Source organism: Phocoena sinus, chromosome 11 (genome assembly GCF_008692025.1).
Source record: "Phocoena sinus isolate mPhoSin1 chromosome 11, mPhoSin1.pri, whole genome shotgun sequence".
In the NCBI taxonomy this organism is placed as follows: Eukaryota; Metazoa; Chordata; class Mammalia; order Artiodactyla; family Phocoenidae; genus Phocoena; species Phocoena sinus.
This window is the reverse complement of record NC_045773.1, coordinates 37,446,121-37,464,287: the sequence shown is the minus strand read 5'-3', so window position 1 is coordinate 37,464,287 and position 18,167 is coordinate 37,446,121. Positions and strand designations below refer to the sequence as shown.

At 41.9% G+C, this 18,167-nt stretch overlaps 1 protein-coding gene across 8 annotated transcripts in view; it reads left to right on the top strand.

Moving 5' to 3' along the window:
• DOCK3 (dedicator of cytokinesis 3) overlaps window positions 1-18,167 on the top strand; it is a 421,452-nt gene that overhangs the window by 308,297 nt on the left and 94,988 nt on the right. For all 8 annotated transcript variants that reach the window (XM_032648825.1, XM_032648824.1, XM_032648821.1 and 5 more), the window contains 2 exons: window positions 1,518-1,606; window positions 11,482-11,607. In XM_032648825.1, coding sequence (XP_032504716.1) covers window positions 1,518-1,606; window positions 11,482-11,607 — 215 coding nt within the window. The remainder of the gene's footprint in view (window positions 1-1,517; window positions 1,607-11,481; window positions 11,608-18,167) is intronic.

The following is an 18,167-nucleotide window of genomic DNA, read 5'->3' as shown; positions in this document are numbered from 1 at the left end:
TCTATTAAAGAATGTAACTACTGATTTTGTAAACCTAGAAACTGACAAAAATCTGACAGCAAGACAAGTCTCAGTCCTCACCAGCTGGGCACTTCTCTGATGTATTGACTGATTGGAAGAGCTGAGACAGTGTGCATGTCAGACAGGAAGGGCTAGACGTACTGCTGCCAGCACCTCTCACTTTTGATTTCCAACTGAGTTGCTAATCACAAGTGATCATTTTAAAGAACACTCTCCCCCTTCCTTTCCTTGGAAGGATTTCTGTAAGCAGAAGTTATCCTCACAGCTCTGGACTTTGAGAACCTTATCTTTGACAATTCTTTGTAACATCTCTAAGTGAGGCTTATTTCTACTAAGGAGTCCGAAGAGCTACTGATTAAGAAAAATTTGTCCAGTGGCCAACCTCCTTTATCTCTGAATGGTCTCTATACAAACTCTTTTATTTAGAAACCTGTTGTGCTTCACACTGCTGGATGGCACATGATATAACTCTTGCTGGAGTTTCCTCTTGCTGTGGCTGGACTACACACTTCTAAGTTACCATGGAAAGATTCTGTGTGGTTTCCTTTGTGCATGGACTCTGTTTTCTGGGGTTAGTGGGTTCTCCCTATCCAACAGGGGAAGGGAGGGGCCGAGGCTGTGGAGATTCTGGGTGTCACAAGGAATTTTCAAGAGATGATTCTAATCTCATTTCAGTTGTTTCATCAAGATGTCTACATTAGGATGAGGAATTCCTTCCTAGTCTCTGTTCCTAAACCATACCAAGTGGTTGTATGACTGCAGCTTTCTTGGAATTTTCCTTTAGAGGGGAAGACTCGAAAAATGTCAGAAAGTAATAGAGGTGCAGTGTTGTTCCTCCATTCTCTTTTCTCCCAATCCTGAAGTCCCTAGGAAAGAACTTTATCCTTACATATTTAGGCATCCAGCCTTCTCTACTAAGCCCTCCTTCCCCTTGACTACAGAGGATTTCACAGTGAACCAAGCCCACTACTCTCCCAAACTTTTCTTCTTATCGTGGTCTGGCTGAAATACAGCCACAGGCAAATATCAACATTGCCCTGAGCTTAGCAGGATTTTTCTCTGGGGCCATTACAGCAACAGTTGAATGACTGCGTAGAGCAAGTGTGACATGGAAGTTTGTAAACAGCAGTACTTGTTGAAAGGAACTGTTTTTTCCTCTATCAGGAGCTTTCCTCTAGCGCCTAGTTTTAAGGATGTATAAGGAACTAAAAATGAAAAAAACTTGTCATGTGGGAAAGTGTTACTTCAGAGAATAGGATATTTTGCCACTCAAAAATATTTGCAGAGGTTCATTTTAGAGTTTCTACTATTTCCCCAAATATGAATCTTCTGTGTGCCTTACCAGAAAATGAGCCTTGTCTAATTTAGTAAAATATATGTTCATTTCTTTAGGAAAGTGAGTTTGAAGTATCCCTTCAAACTTAGTGTTACACATTGAACATCAGACCAGATGTTTAAAACTGTTGAGAATCATAATGCCTGTCCTTCTGTTGCAGATGCAACAACGAGAGTGAGTGGTCCCAGATCCACGAGAATATCATCCGCAAGTCCAGCGCCAAGTACTCTGCCCCCAGCGCCAGTCATGGTAACGTGCTTCTTTGGCTAGGAGACTTTGTGTTGCATTTGCAGTTGCTGATCATACACACCTTAGTTGATTTGTGCTGATCAGCTGCCAGATGTAAAGTTCAGTCTCCTACAGACATTTGTTCTCCCGTTCAGGCAATTTCTCTTTCTTTTTGTGATAATTTGAGACCTTCCCTAATTACTTTTTTAAAAAATTTTTATTGGAGTATAGTTGATTTACAATGTGTGTTAGTTTCTGCTGTACAGCAAAGTGAATCAGTTATACTTATACATATATCCACTCTTTTTTAGATTCTTTTCCCATAAAGGTCATCACAGAGTATTGAGTAGAGTTCCCTGTGTATAGTAGGTCCTTGTTAGTTATCTATTTTATATATAGTAGTGTGTATGCATCAATCCTAATCTCCCAATTTATCCCTCCCCCTCACCCCCCCTAGTAACCATAAGTTTGTTTTCTACATCTGTGACTATTTCTGTTTTGTAAATACATTCATTTGTACCATTTTTTTTTAGATTCCACATGTAAGTGATATCACATGATATTTTTGTCTTTCTCTGTCTGACTTACTTCACTTAGTATGATAATCTCTGGGTCCATCCATGTTGCAGCAAAAGGCATTATTTCATTCTTTTTTATGGCTGAGTAATATTCCATTGTATGTATGTACCACATTTTCTTTATCCATTCCTCTGTCGATGGATATTTAGGTTGCTTCCACGTCTTGGCTGTTGTAAACAGTACTGCAGTGAACATTAGAGTGCACCTGTCCTTTTGGATTTTGGTTTTCTCCAGATATATGCCCAGGAGTGGGATTGCTGAACCATATGGTAGTTCTATTTTTAGTTTTTTAAGGAACCTCCATACTGTTCTCCACAACGGCTGTACCAGTTTACATTCCCACCAACAATATAGGAGGGCTTCCTTTTCTCCACACTATCTCTAGTATTTATTTGTAGACTTTTTGATGGTGGCCATTCTGACCAGTATGAAGTGATGATACCTCATTGTAGTTTTGATTTGCATTTCTCTGATAATTAGTGAGGTTGAGCATCTTTTCGTGTGTGCTTTTTGGCCATTTCTTCTGACCAAAATACATTTTCTGCTCTTTCCATGGTGAATTCCTTATGATTTGATAAGTAACTTGAGTTCCAGTTTGAATCCAGAGTGAACAAAAGTGTTGCCGGGTTTGTCACATTGTGAAGTCTGTTTTTTGCTGAACAAAGGTTACACACCCAGCCCCCAAAAAAGACACACATAAATGTCACTTTTTCTATTCCTATTCAGTGTTAGCATCACCAAGAAAGCCTGACGCTAATGAGAATCAATGATTAGTCTGCCAGTATCAGTCATTCTGGAACTAAAATAGAAGATCTTTATTTCAAAGCAGCTTTCATCTTAGCTCAACTTCTCCTTTTCTTTTTCCCTCATTTTAAAACTCTGTTTAATTTCTATCTAAATCTTGATTAAGGTTAATTTGATTACTGATTAAGAAAAATTTGTCCAGTGGCCAACCTCCTTTATCTCTGAATGGTCTCTATACAAACTCTTTTATTTAGAAACCTGTTGTGCTTCACAGCACATAGTACAACTGTACATGTTATATCATGTACAGTTGTACATATTAACATTAATTCTAAACTGAATATTGCTTGATTAAATTAGAAGCACTATTTAAAAGCCTATAAGATCTGAATAGACATTTTTCCAAAGAAGATGTACAGATGGCCAGCAGGCACATGAAAAGATGTTCAATAATGTTCAACATTAATCATCAGAGAAATGCAAATTAAAACCACAATGATATATCACCTCAAACCTGTCAGAATGGCTATCATGAAAAAGGACGCAAATAACAAATGTTGGTGAGGCTGTGGAGAAAAGGGAACCCTCACATACTGTTGGTGGGAATGTAAATTGGTGTAGCGACTGTGAAAAACAGTATGGAGGATTCTCAAAAAACTGAAAATAGAACTACCATGTGACCCAACAATTCCACTCCTGGGTATATATCCGAAAAAAAAAAACCACTAATTCAAAAAGATGTATACACCCCAGTGTTCATAGAAGCATTATTTACAGTTGCCAAGATATGGAAGCGACCTAAGTGTCCATCAAAAGATGAACGGAGGGCTTCCCTGGTGGCGCAGTGGTTGAGAGTCCGCCTGCCGATGCAGGGGACACGGGTTCGTGACCCGGTCTGGGAAGATCCCACATGCCACGGAGCGGCTGGCCCCGTGAGCCATGGCCATTGAGCCTGCACATCCGGAGCCTGTGCTCCGCAACGGGAGAGGCCACGACAGTGAGAGGCCCACGTACCGCAAAAAAAAAAAAAAAAAAAAAATGAACGGATAAAGAAGATGTAGTGTATATATATGTACAATGGAATACTACTCAGCCTTAAAAAAGAATGAAATTTTGCCATTTGCAAAAACATAGATGGAGTTGGAGGATATTATGCTAAGTGACATAAGTTAGAGAAAGACAAATACTGTATGATATCACTTATATGTGGAATCTAAAACGTAAAACAAACTAGTGAATATAACAAGAAAGAAACAGACTTGCAGATATAGAGAACAAACTGTTGGTTTCCAGTGAGGGGAGGGACATGGGGAGGGGTAGAGGATTAAGAGGTACAAACTATTATGTATAAAATAAATAAGCTGCAAGGATATAACAACACAGAGAATATAGCCAATATTTTATAATAAATATAAATGGAACATAACCTTTAAAAGTTGTGAATCACTGTTTTACAGCTGAAACTTATATAATATTGTACATCAACTATACCTCAATGAAATATATATAATATATAAATAAAAGTAAAAGCCTATGAGCTTTTATATACCCTTGAAGATAGCTATCAAAATTTATATAGAACTGTGTTTCTCCAGATAGTTTTTATTGAGTTGGCCAAAAAGTTCGTTTGGTTTTCCGTAAGGTGGCTCTAGTAGCGCTTAGTTGTCTTCAACTTCATTCGAAACAGTTTTGTTAGATTATATTGTGACGGCTGTCATATCAGTGTGCATTTTAAAAAAACTTATCAAAATTGGTGATTTTTATGTAGCCATTTTAATATCGAAGATGGAAGAAAAACAACATTTTCGGCATATTATGCTTTATTATTTCTAGAAAGGTAAAAATGTAACTGAAACACAAAAAACGATTTGTGCAGTGTATGGAGAAGGTGCTGTGACTGATCGAACGTGTCAAAGGTGATTTGTGTATTTTCATGCTGGAGATTTCTAGCTGGATGATGCTCCATGGTCAGGTAGACCATGTGAAGTTGATAGCGATCAAATCAAGACATTAATTGAGAATACTCAACGTTATACCATGTGGGAGATAGCCGACATACTCAAAATATCCAAATAAAGCGTTGAAAATCATTTGCACCAGCTTGGTTATGTTAATCTCTTTGATGTTTGGGTTCCACATAAGTTAAGCGAAAAAAACCTTCTTGACCATATTTCCGCATGCAATTCTCTACTTAAACGTAACAAAAACATTCTGTTTTTAAAACAAACTGTGACGGGTGATGAAAAGTGAATACTGTACAATAATGTAGAATGGAAGAGATCGTGGGGCAAGCGAAATGAACCACCACCAACCACACCAAAGGCCGGCCTTCATCCAAAGAAGGTGATGTTGTGTACATGGTGGGATTGGAAGGGAGTCCTCTATTATGAGCTGCTTCTGGAAAACGAAACAATTAATTCCAACAAGTACTGCTCCCAGTTAGACCAGCTGAAAGCAGCACTCGATGAAAAGCATCCGGAATTAGTCAACAGAAAACGCATAATCTTCCATCAAGATAACGCAAGACCACATGTTTCTTTGATGACCAGGCAAAAACTGTTACAGCTTGGCTGGGAAGTTCTGATTTATCTGCTATATTCACCAGACATTGCACCTTCAGATTCCCATTTATTTCAGTCTTTACAAAATTCTCTTAATGGAAAAAGATTTCAATTCCCTGGAAGACTGTAAAAGGCACCTGGAACAGTTCTTTGCTCAAAAAGATAAAAAATTTTGGGAAGTTGGAATTATGAAATTGCATGAAAAATGGCAGAAGGTAGTGGAACAAAACGGTGAATATATTCAATAAAGTTCTTGGTAAAAATGAAAAAATGCATGTTTGGGACTTCCCTGGTGGTCCAGTGGCTAGGTCTCTGTGCTCTTAATTGGGGCGGGGTGCAGGGAGGAGGGTTCGAGCCCTGATCGGGGAACTGGATCCCACATGGCGCACCTGGGAGTTCGCATGACGCAACTGAAGATCCCACATGCCAAAACTGGAAGACCCCCCCACCCACATGCTGCAACTAAAGATCCACGTGCTGCAACTAAAAGATCCTGCATGCTGCAACTAAAAAATCCCGCATGCCTCAACGAAGATCCCGTGTGCCACAACTAAGACCTGGTGCAGCCAAATAAATAAATTATTTATTTATTTATTTTTTTTTTAAAGGAAAGAAAAGTGGGTCTTTTATTTTTACTTAAAAACCGAAGGAACTTTTTGGCCAACCCAATACCACTAAATTGTTTCATAATCTCTTTTATATAGCCTTCTTTGTTTTAACTTCCATAGACCTGTTGTAAATAAAAAGTTGCCCTTAAATGACAGTGTAAAGCCACTTCAGGGCATGGCAGTTCCCAAAGTTGTTGAAAAGAACTTTTTTTTTATCAGGGTCAACATATTTTGAACTAGGAGGGTCCTCAGAGCAGCTCCAAATCAGAGGTTTCAGAGTTTGAGACTTCTCTAAAACTCTGTAGCATGGGGTTCCTCAGGGCCTTTTCCACTGTTTTTAAGTGCCTGTTTCCCCTTATATGTGCCTGGATGCCAAGGAGCTACACGCAGTGTGCTGGAAGGGGAAGGGAGTTCATATTCCTCACCTAAAACTAGGCTAAAGCAGGAGACAAATCTTGTTTTTAAAATACAGAGAAGTTACTACAATTTAGAAAACTGTTCACACCAATATTTATAGTGTTCTTTGCTTTATTTCCTTATTTTATTTATAAAAAGCTACCTTGGCTACAAGTTCTTGGGATATGATGTGATTAAAACATGGAGAGGGGCTTTCCTGGTGAACAGTGGTTAAGAACCCGCCTGCCAATGCAGGGGACACAGGTTCGATTCCTGGTCCAGGAAGATCTCACATGCCGCGGAGCAACTAAGTCCATGCGCCACAACTACTGAGCCTGCGCTCTAGAGCCTGCAAACCACAACCGCTGATCCCGAGTGCCACAACTACTGAGGCCCGCACGCCTAGCGCCCATGCACCGCAACGAAGAGTAGCCCCCGCTTGCCACAACTAGAGGAAGCTCATGCACAGCAACAAAGACCCAATGCAGCCAAAATTAAATAAATAAAATTAATTAATTAATTTGAAAAGGGTTGTTTTTTTTTAAAAAAGAAACAACCAAAGAGCAGTTTCCACCATCACTTCACCAGGTTAAAATGCTGAATTTTGTCTCACCTCCCAGAGTGAGCAAGAAACCATGCCATCATCAGTGTCCGTGATTTTTGTCCAGAACTCACAGACACTGGCCACTTAAACAGTGTTAGAAAAGCACCCCATCCTCTGTACTGGGGCAGCATAGACTTCAGAGAGCCTCAGGATGGCCGTAGTGAGAGGAGGTCTTCATGCTGTTGTGGGAAATCCAGGAGGAGAAATAGGCTGCTTTTCTTTGAAGTGTGTGTCTGACTGCTTCTTGGCAAGGCTTAACTTGGAAGCTGGTTGAGATCTTGGAAATCACGTGTTTCAACTCCCTCATTAAATAAATGAAGAAACTGAAGCTCAGTGAAATGATTTAGTGGCTTAACCAGGGAGCCCAGGTTTCCATACCGCAGGCCACTGGCCTTTCCACTCTATTGTCAAAGCTTCTGAGCATGGGTTTTCCACTGCTGGTCTTTGTGTCAGAGAATTTCATAATTGCTCAAAGAATATTTCAGGTCTTTGTTAGTCTCCTTAATTAAAGATACTTCTTTATAAAAAGTTAATCTACTTTACTGTAAACTCTCACCCATCTTTGTTAAACATCATGAACAGTTCATTGCCTTGGCAGTCTGTTTCAGAAGTCATTAGTGCTTTCCTGTCAAGTCAAATCATACAAAAATGCAGAAGGAGTTGCTATATTGGTTTTTTCTTTTTAAGATTTTTTTCGATGTGGACCATTTTTAAAGTCTTTATTGAATTTGTTACAATATTGCTTCTGTTTTATGTTTTGGTTTTTTGTCCGTGAGGCATGTGGGATCTTAGCTCCCCAACCAGGGATTGAACCTGCAGCCCCCGCATTGGAAGGTGGAGTCTTAACCACTGGACCGCCAGGGAAGTCCTACTATATTGGTTTTGAGTGCTGAGAGTAAATGTGTCATCCAGCGGTAAATCTCTTAGGTGCAGCTTTAATATATGTGGCTCTTCATTTTTGTTATTGGCCTCTTAAATATGTAGCCACAAACCCAACTTTTAGCAAATAAAACAGTTGATGCCATGGTTTTCTATGTATTTTATTTATTTATTTATTTTTATGAATTTATTTATTTTTGGCTGCATTGGGTCTTTGTTGCTGCACGTGGGCTTTCTCTAGTTGCGGTGAGCGGGGGCTACTCTTCATTGTGGTGCATGGACTTGTCATTGTGGTGGCTTCTGTTGTTGCAGAACACAGGCTCTAGGCGTGCGGGCTTCAGTAGTTGTGGCACGCGGGCTTCATTAGTTGTGGTTCATGGGCTCTAGAGTGCAGGCTCAGTAGTTGTGGCGCACAGGCTTAGTTGCTACATGGGATGTGGGATCTTACCGGACCAGGAATAGAACCTGTGTCCCTTGCATTGGCAGGCAGATTCTTAACCACTGCGTCACCAGGGAAGCCCTCTATGTATTTTTATTTTTTTTAACATCTTTTCTATGTATTTTTAAATGGCTATTAAGTACAGCTTTATTTACAAATCTTGGGCTAAGGTTAATTTGCATTATTAATCCTCATCTAGTTCTTCCATAAGGGATACAGATGGCGAGGGGCCAGGGCCAGATTGCTGGCCCTCCAGTATTCCAAATAGGTGTCAGTTGTGTCCAGTAACTTTTTTATGGGGACAGTGTTTAACTTGAGGTTAAAAAGGCAGTTTTCTTGTGTCAGGGATCAGATTAACAGAGAACTTGTATAGACGTATTTACTGTCAAGTTCTTTGGCTTGAGAGCCAGATGATTGGTAGGTAGAATACCCAGAATTGCTAAAGGACTGGTTGTGTACTGGGTAGGTGAGTTGTCGTTTTTCTGAGTTATTCACAGAGGCTCTTCGGTCCTAAGGACCATGCCTTACCATTATTTGGCATGTGCCTCAATCACTCAGGGTTTCAGAACCAGAAAAGTGATCCAGAAGTTCTGGGATTCCAGCCCCTACAAAAGGGAATGGAGTTTTCCTCTATTTTCTTATTTCTTACTTGAAGTATTGTTGATTTACAATTTATATTAGTTTCATGTGCACTATGAATCGCTATTTTCATAGCAATTCAACATTTTTATAGATGATACTCCATTTAAAGTTATTATAAAATAATGGCTGTATTTCCTTGTACTGCACACTATATGTTTATTGCTTATATATTTTACACATAGTAGTTTGTATCTCTTAATCTGAGTGATGGAATTTTTATAGCCTCCATTGGTGGTTTCTTTCATTCTTCATGTCCCTTTTCACTTGCTCTCTTGCATAAACTGAAGCCCTCTTAATTGTCATGTTTGGAAGAGGAGAGCAGCTACTCAGGATCTTTTTGAGTAGCTTGAAAGCTAGATGTGATTCTCCCAGCATCTTCAGTCTACATCCTCACAGGTTGCACTTCGCATATATAGGCCAATTTGATAGCTCAAAAAATGAGGAGATAAAAGGCAGTCAGTGGGTATTGGAATAAATCCTTGCCAATGCAGAACGGTAAGAGTGCACTCACTGATTTTTTTTTTTTTTCCTTTGCCCTCCATCCACTATCTCAAATTCTGGAAACTGTTTCATTCTTAGCTATCTGCTCTAGGCTAGGCCATCTCCTAAGTCAGTGGATTTTTGTTCACCCAGAGGATGAGATGTAATGATAGCTGTGTAAAGATACTGCAGATAGGGCTTCCCTGGTGGCACAGTGGTTGAGAGTCCGCCTGCCGATGCAGGGGACACGGGTTCGTGCCCCGATCCGGGAAGATCCCACATGCCGCGGAGCAGCTGGGCCCGTGAGCCATGGCCACTGAGCCTGCGCGTCCAGAGCCTGTGCTCCGCAACGGGAGAGGCCACAGCAGTGAGAGGCCCGCGTACCACAAAAAAAAAAAAAAAAAAAAAAAAAGATACTGCAGATAAATAAGCTGAGGTTGTGGAGGAGGGTGAGTACCTCACCAACTGCTGTCTTCTATAGAAATCAAAGGCCTTCAGCCTTTCAGGGTCATAAACTAATTGTAACTGAGTCCATCAAGTGATTAGGCTATAAAAAATTAATTTAGGGTGGCCGAATCTCAAACACTGATTATCTAACCAGAACGCCAACTAGAATATCATATGTCTGCTTTTCAGGGCACTGTGATCCTAGTGTTAATGACACCTGCGACTTCATATGTGTAATCCCAGGGTTTCTTGAGGGAGATGCGCTTAGCTGAAGCAATGAGATCATCCTGAGGTTCTGTCTGGGCGGCAGTAGAACTGTATTTCCTCCACTGACCCAGCAGTGAGAGTACATATTCCTAGTTCCTAGAATACTTTGACCTGCTAGATACAGTATCTGTGACTCTCCTGACTTCTCTTTCTCCACTTCTCCATCTCCTCTCCCTTCTCCTTTCCCAGACCGTTCTTATTCTGCATCTCCACTTGTTACTGTTACTGTCTCCATTCAAACCACCACTCTTTTGATTGTCCTGATTATCATAACATCTTCCCTCATTTCTAGATATTCATCTTCTGCTCAACTCCCAAGTTTCCAGATTGACGAGGGTGCTTCCTGCTGACCCATAGATCAGCACCTAAACTCATCCTCCTACCAGCTAATCTCATTCACAGTGTCTCAGAGGCACTCCAAACTCAATCTAGGCTTGACTTCACAGACTCCTAGCCAGTGGCTGCAGTGAGGATCCTTGAGGACAGGGGAGGAGAGTGATTTCCAGGAGACTTTCTTTGTGCAAAACTCCTAAGGTACAAGTAATGAACAAAAGCCAGATCACTTTAGGGGACATTGCACATTCTCCCAAGTTCTGAATAAAGCCCCTGGGATCATCTGGAGGATCTGAAATTCTTAGAGTCTGAAGCAAGGCTCAGTTAGCCCCACAAAATATTCTTTCCTTTCCTTGCAGTGCATTGGTTCCCTGCAGGAAGAATGTGATGTCTGCTCTGCTGCCCTCTGTACAAGCCATTGCAAGGTTGAACCAGAAAATTGTATCCCGCACTTTGGCATAAAACACAGCATCTCTTAACTTAGTCGTTTCCAAATGGTGGGACACCCTCACACAAGGTCTTCTTTGGTTACACTTGTTTCTAGTCTGCCATTGTTTCTATAGACTTCTCTGGGTTCCTAAACGTACAGTTTATGTGAATCAACCCTCTCATTCAATATTCACTAAGACCCAGTCAGGCCCTGGGCTGGATGCTGGGGAACAAAGAGGAAGGCAACTTAATCTCCCAGACCTCAGTTTATATTTAATAGAATAGTTCTCTGGATTTTTGAGATTATCTTGACTTAGATTCTTTTAGCTTTCTAGCATGTTTCTTCAGAATAATGTATACTTTCTGCATCAAAACTTTTCTCAAGAAAAATGCTGAATTTTGCACATTTTTGCCTCAAAAAATGTGACTCTGTGTTTTCTAGGGTAGAAGTGTGATACTGAGTAAAAACAATGCTTTTGTTTTTGCAGGTCTTATCATTTCTCTGCAGCTTCTTCGTGGAGACATGGAACAGATTAGGAGAGAAAATCCTATGATATTTAATAGGGGATTGGCAATTACAAGAAAATTGGGATTTCCTGACGTCATCATGCCAGGTAGGCAGAACTTCTTGGGGCTGGGGTGGGAGAAGGGTTAGGAGGATTGAGTCCAGTGCTCCCCTTGTGAGCAGGTGGTGAACTATGCTGTGGAGGAGCCCTGCAGCCATTAAAAGCCTCTACAGCCAAAGTCAGGTTGCTGACTGCAGTCTGCAGCCAGTTGCTCCTTTGACTCTTGTTGGCATCTGTTCTTTTCCAGAAGCCCCCACATATGTTCACCAGTGCAGCACAGCAATCCAGCAGATGAGCTTTTTTGTCTCCTATGGAGACCGGATGGTAGGAATCAATACAGAACTTCTCATGGGGATGCATTTTTATACTCTTCTCTTCAATTACATTTCCTAGAGGAGAATCTGCTCATAGGAACATCCTCTTTAAGGAAAATAGTGCCTATAGTGTCAGTGAATTCCAGTTCAGTTCATGTAGGAATAGCAGATATATTTGTATCAGAAAAATGAATCATAATGAAAATACCATAATGTATCAGAAAAATGGGTCAGGCAAATGGTATAAGTTAGGCACTGTGAATAGTACTATCTGGCCAATTTCTCAGAAATTGTCTAACTCCTTTCATCTAATTCCTGCTGGAGAGCCAGGGCAGAAAGTGGGAATGCATTGACTCTCAAGTGTGGTTCCAGCAGGTCAATCTCAGGTTCATGCTTCCTGGCCAGGGGGATGCAGGCCAAGCTAGAGAAGTGGATCCAAACAGGCCATCAGAACCAAGGGGGCTGTAGAGAGTGAGGGAAGGGTAGAGGCATGGCTCTGATGGATGGCAGGTGGTCTGATAACCAGAGAAGATGGGAACAAGGAGAGGGAAAGCAGAACAAGCAAATTGCTGTTTGTCTGGATGAATTATGGGAGGAGTAGTAGCCCTACCTTTTCCAGTGAGTTTTTTTTTTTTTAGTGATGTGATTTTATTTTATTTTATTTTTTTAACATCTTTATTGGAGTATAATTGCTTTACAATGGTGTGTTAGTTTCTGCTTTATAACAAAGTGAATCAGCTATTCATATACATATATCCCCATATCTCCTCCCTCCCACCCTCCCTGAGTTTTAATGTTCTGCTAAAAGTTTATTTGCCTTTGTTTAAAAGAGCCAAGCCAGGCTAGACTAAACTGATTGTGACCACTCTAAATATCACCTATTTGGAGTTCTTCATGGTGCTGTAAAATCCTCTTGTTGGAAATATTTGCCAGCACATACCCAGAGGAGAGTATGGCCTGAGTATAGAGAAGGCCTGTGTGATGGATTCCAGCTGCCCTCCAACTTCCCACATTATGCCCAGACTTGTTTTCTGTTGCCTTCGTTCTCTGTCCATAGACACTGTGAATGCAGAGCAAGCTGCTGTGACAGCCTTTGTCTCCTGCTCATGCACACAGGAGGGTCTTTTGTATGGGAGTCCTAGGCCATTTAATCAATTCCTAATCAATTCTGTGTTTATCTTTAAATACTTAGGAGACTTCATGCTTATGAAAGGCCCCCATCTGACTATTGTAGAGGTGATGTCCTCCACAGGATGTTTCTTTCATCCTGTCCTGACACGTTCCTCAGCCCTCGATGACCGTGGTAATCAGGAAAAGAAGAGCCCGGGCATAGTTCCTGGCTTCTTGGCAACATGTCACTGAAGAAATAATTAGTAGTTACCAAAATTGTTCTGGTGATCTTATTTTCATTAGGTATCCGGGCTCATGATGTAGAGTCATATATTCTAAAAAATGTACTTAAAGTTCTTTCTCTCTTTTAAGAACTTGTTTGTCTAAGATTTGGACATTTCCTTCCTCTTAGCCTTCACACAGTCACAGAATCAAAACAAAGTGAGCAGAGACTAAAAAGGAGCAAGCTTCAGTCAAAAATTTTTAAGCAAACTTTAATTTCAGGAGTTGCAGTATCCAAACCTCATCTATGGAAAGAGATCTTTTTGTGGAGCACTCTGCATCTCTTTGTATCATTGGCACACAGGTTTATAAAGGATTTCTGAGAATGTGAGACATGACCATGGAAATAAGCAGTATCAGTATCATTGGTGAGGCAACCTGAGTTTAAGGGGAGTTTCCCTCCTTTGGGCAGCTAAGGGATCATCGTATGATGTGCCCTATAAGGCAGAGACACTGGCAATCCTGGGATGTCCAAACTGGGGCTGTGAGTGTGCTCTTCGCTGTGTTGTCTGCCCTTGAAGTACTGAGTGCTGGAGCTGAAAGTAAGGATTGATTCACAGGCAGGAAACAGTCCTTTATGCATCTGTCCTCTCCTTTACCTTTCCTCCCCCCTGAGGAAAGAATTTTTTGCATAGATGGCCATTCTCAGGACTGTGCACTAACAACTGACAGCCACCTTAATGCACCCCAAGATATCATCAGAGTAGGTTTGCCATCCTTGGACAAGGGGATAGGGCTAGCCCTGCAGGTCCTGCTGCAGCAGCAGGAAAAGTGTGCAGCAGTGTCTTAAATTGTGGTCAGCCTGTCTTGGGAAACCATGTCTGTGGCAAGAACTCCCTAAGTGAGGTCACCCCTCCACCTGCAGCTGGTCTACTCGTCACCTGGGCTGCAGCAATCCCACACCTCACGGTCCTGGTGTGACCGAGTTACAAGAAGTTGCGACTTCTTGATACATGGTCATATGGGAAATGAATAAGGAAATAAATTATGTTAGTAACTGTGAGCATTTCAACACTTAAGTCTGAGAAATTAGAGTAACTGGGGAAATTAGAATTATTCGTATACTGTGATTCTTATTTTGAAACTACCAGCATTTGGCAGAAACCACCAGATACTAATCTGGAGAGGTCCTTTTTGTCAGATGGCCCAGATAGGTCCTTGTCAAAGCATATTGACAGAGCTTACAGCTCTGAGTTTCAGCATTTAGACAAGTTATAACCACACCAGTATCTAACATACCATTTCAAAAAAGGTCTTTCTGATGGTCTCCTGCTGCTTTCCATGAGTGTGTACACATACACCATGTGACTGGTGTGAACAGGAGATGTCCTACTCTTTGCCACAGCTGAGGCCCTGACTACACAGCCATCCAGCTGTGCTCATGACCCATGGTGGTGAGTAGGAGGCAAGTCTGCCATTGCTGGTGTTCTGGGAGGTCACAGAGAAGGCACATCAACCCGGGAATCATCCAAGATTATAGAAGGATAAACAGATGCGGGAATTTAAACCTTACTTTGAAACTGAGCACTTAAAAGACTTTTGTTGGTTTGTCACCATATTTCTATGGGTGTTTCCTCCTTCCTTCCAAACTCATTTTAGTTGCGTATGAAAGCTAATAACTCTATAGCATACTTTTACTCCTTTCTTAGATTTTTTTTCTTTTTTTTTCTTTTTGTGGTACGTGGGCCTCTCACCATTGTGGCCTCTCCCGTTGCGGAGCACAGGCTCCAGACGCACAGGCCCAGTGGCCATGGCTCACAGGCCCAGCCGCTCCGCGGCATGTGGGATCCTCCTGGACCGGGGCACGAACTCGTGTCCCCCGCATCGGCAGGCGGACTCTCAACCACTGTGCCACCAGGGAAGCCCTCTTAGATTTTTTTCAAGAAACTGGAGAGGAAATATTGGAGCAGGGCAGGTGTTTCAGTTGAATGAGGTGAATGTTGAAGTTAACATTGTTTTCTGTGACTCATTTGTCAGAATTAGCCAAAATAAAACTTTAAAGAAAACTGTCTGCCAAAAGACTGTAAACTGAAAGGAATGAGTTAAAACCACTTGCTCAAGAATGGTCTGTACCCTTCTCCAGACCACATCTAAGCCAGCAGAGATGTGCCACCAGCTTCTGTGTAGTTCTCTAACTGTTAGCTTTCCTGGAGAGTCTGTTCCCTGGAGTCAGTAGGAATACAGAGCTCTGGCATGCCTCTGTGGGAAATAAATATTTTAACTTGTTTTATAAACCTTGAATTTTTAAGGTTATCATTTGCTGTGGACGTTATGGGCCAAGTTTCATGTTAGTTAAATGAGCTTCTCTCTTGTCAGAAGAAATCTGCCCTTTGATTTAGTATGTTCTAGCTGATGGCCAAGTTTTTCCTAAAGCAGTAGTTCTCTAACTTTAGTATGTATCAGAATCACCTGCAGTGCTTGGAAAAACACAGATTGCTAAGCCTAACCCAAGAGTTTCTGAGATAGTAGGATTGGGGTGGGACCTGAAAATTTGTATCCCTCACAGGCTCTCAAGTGACGGCGATGCTGCTGGTTTCGGACCCCCTTTGAGAACTATGCCCTAGAGAGTACTCTGCTTTAGGGATGCTTTGCCCTTCCTTGAGTCAGACCTGGCACAAGCTCGTCTCTGGGTTGCCCTGACCTTGCCCTTTAGAAGGCAGCTATGCTGGCATGGCAGCCCTCTAGGGGGCTCCCTGACTCTTGCCCTTGTGCTCAAAAATACACTCTGTCCTTTGGTTTGACCCCTGATAAAAAGTGCATGCTTCATCACCAACCTGCAAGTGATGTTTTTTTTTCTCTTTTCCTGTTTGTCTTAATTGTTCTTGTTTTTCTCTGTGCTGTCCCCTCATTCTTGCCCCTTTGTTTCTGGTGCAGAGATGAAGATAGTTGGGTGTAAGTTCCTGCTTTTGTGTGTCCTGTCTGCTTTTGCCTGCTTTGTTTCCATCTTCATTTGTTTCACGGAATGTTATGCTGCAATACTGGGGTGGGGTGTCATTTACATTATTAATCCTTCATCAGCCTCACCTTTTGGGATAACTGACAAGACATTGGAGAAGCTACCAGCCCAGCCTAGAGACTGTGTATTACTTAGGGTGTTCATTAAGATCAGAGAAAACTAAGGACTTGTTGGAATGTTTAGAAAATCTTAAAAAGCCCTAGGTGAATAGATACAGGCAAGGATTTTTGTGAGATGGATCAGCTACTCCCATTGAAAAGAAAATGAGTAGTGCTTATCCCAAGCTACAAAGAATCAGAAAGGCAGAAAGATGCTCTTTTCAGCTCTGCTGGACACATCTCATGACTTTTGAAAGAGACGCGACTTTTGAAAGAAAAGCTATTCTCAGCAGAGTGATGAAAGTATTTACCAGAAGTAGATTCATAGGACTGTGGTCAGTCTGAGTGTCAAATGAAGCTTTGGCAGTATCTCTAAGGGAGGGTTTAGGAATAATCACATCTGGTCCCACAACAGGTTGGAAGATCATCACATCCCTGATCCAAGAAAGGAATAATCGTATATAGTGATGTCACACTATGCCCATTCCTGTCATCCTGTTAGAGCAGAGAGCATCACTGACTTTGTAGCAAAAGAAACCAGAAGTGTTGACACTGAAGACATGGTTAGAAGAATAAGGAACCTGTCTTTCCTGGATACTAAAGAAATCCTCCCAAGAGTCTTTTTTTAGTCTCTTCCTCAGAATAAGAATTACTACAACATAAAGCATTGGTCATGTGTCTGAAGGTGTCCATATTAAATGGTAGTTAGCATCTTCACATCTCCATGAATGCTGTCAGGAGACTCCTATTCTGCCAAGAGACAGGATTGGCACCATCCCAAGCAGGCTGCTGTGTCTGCTGGGAGAAAGTTCTAGTTTTACATGGTCTTAAGGGAAAGAAGCTATCCACAGAAGCTCTTCCTAATCCTATCTAGAATTAGACAAGGTCTAAATAATGTATTTAATACTGTTATCCTTGAACCTAGAGCCTCCACACATGTGGTGTGAGTAATTTATACAGAAGGAACATGAATGTAATAAAGAATCCAAGCAAGTCTTAGTGCCCAGGGACTTCCCTGGTGGCACAGTGGTTTAGAGTCCGCCTGCCAGTGCAGGGGACACGGGTTCGAGCCCTGGTCTGGGAAGATCCCACGTGCCACGGAACAGCTGAGCCCATGCGCCACAGCTACTGAGCCTGTGCTCTAGAGCCTGCGAACCACAACTACTGAAACCCGCGAGCTGCAACTACTGAAGCCCGTGCTTCATGCCACAAGAGAAGCCGCCCGCAGTGAGAAGCCTGCACACCACAACGAAGAGTAGTCCCCACTCACCACAACTAAGACACTGCTGCAAACCTGTGTAGGCTGTCCTGGACCATTTCTCCTGGCATAGGATTCTACAGAGGCTGGAACTATGTGGCCCCAAAACTTCAAGTAAGGCTGGAGTGTCTGGCAAGAGACTATCTTGCTAACAGATGCTCTGGTACCTGAGCTGGACCTTGAAGATTCTGACACCTCTACAGAGACTGCTTTCAGAAGAGACCTGCAAACACGTTGTGAGCTGTTTCTCCAAAGTCATGCTAGGATTCAGGTCTTTGGATGATCAGACCTGGCCACTGAAGCATGCACTTTTCTCTTTGCTGGATGCAGCTCTGTCACAGTGCTCCTCAGCCCTCTGAGATTACTGGCAGCTGAAAAGCACTGTTTCCTTCTAAGACCTGTCACTCTCTAAGGACCCCAGAATGTTTCACGCCAATCCCTGACGCAGTAAGATGGCCTCAAGTTCATTACCTTGCTCCTTCCCAGCAGCTGTTTATTGTAGACTTCTAGGAATCTGGATTTTTGATGTGTAGTTGCAGCGTAGTGATGCTGCTCTTGACCCTTGAACACTCCAATTCAGGTATCAGCAA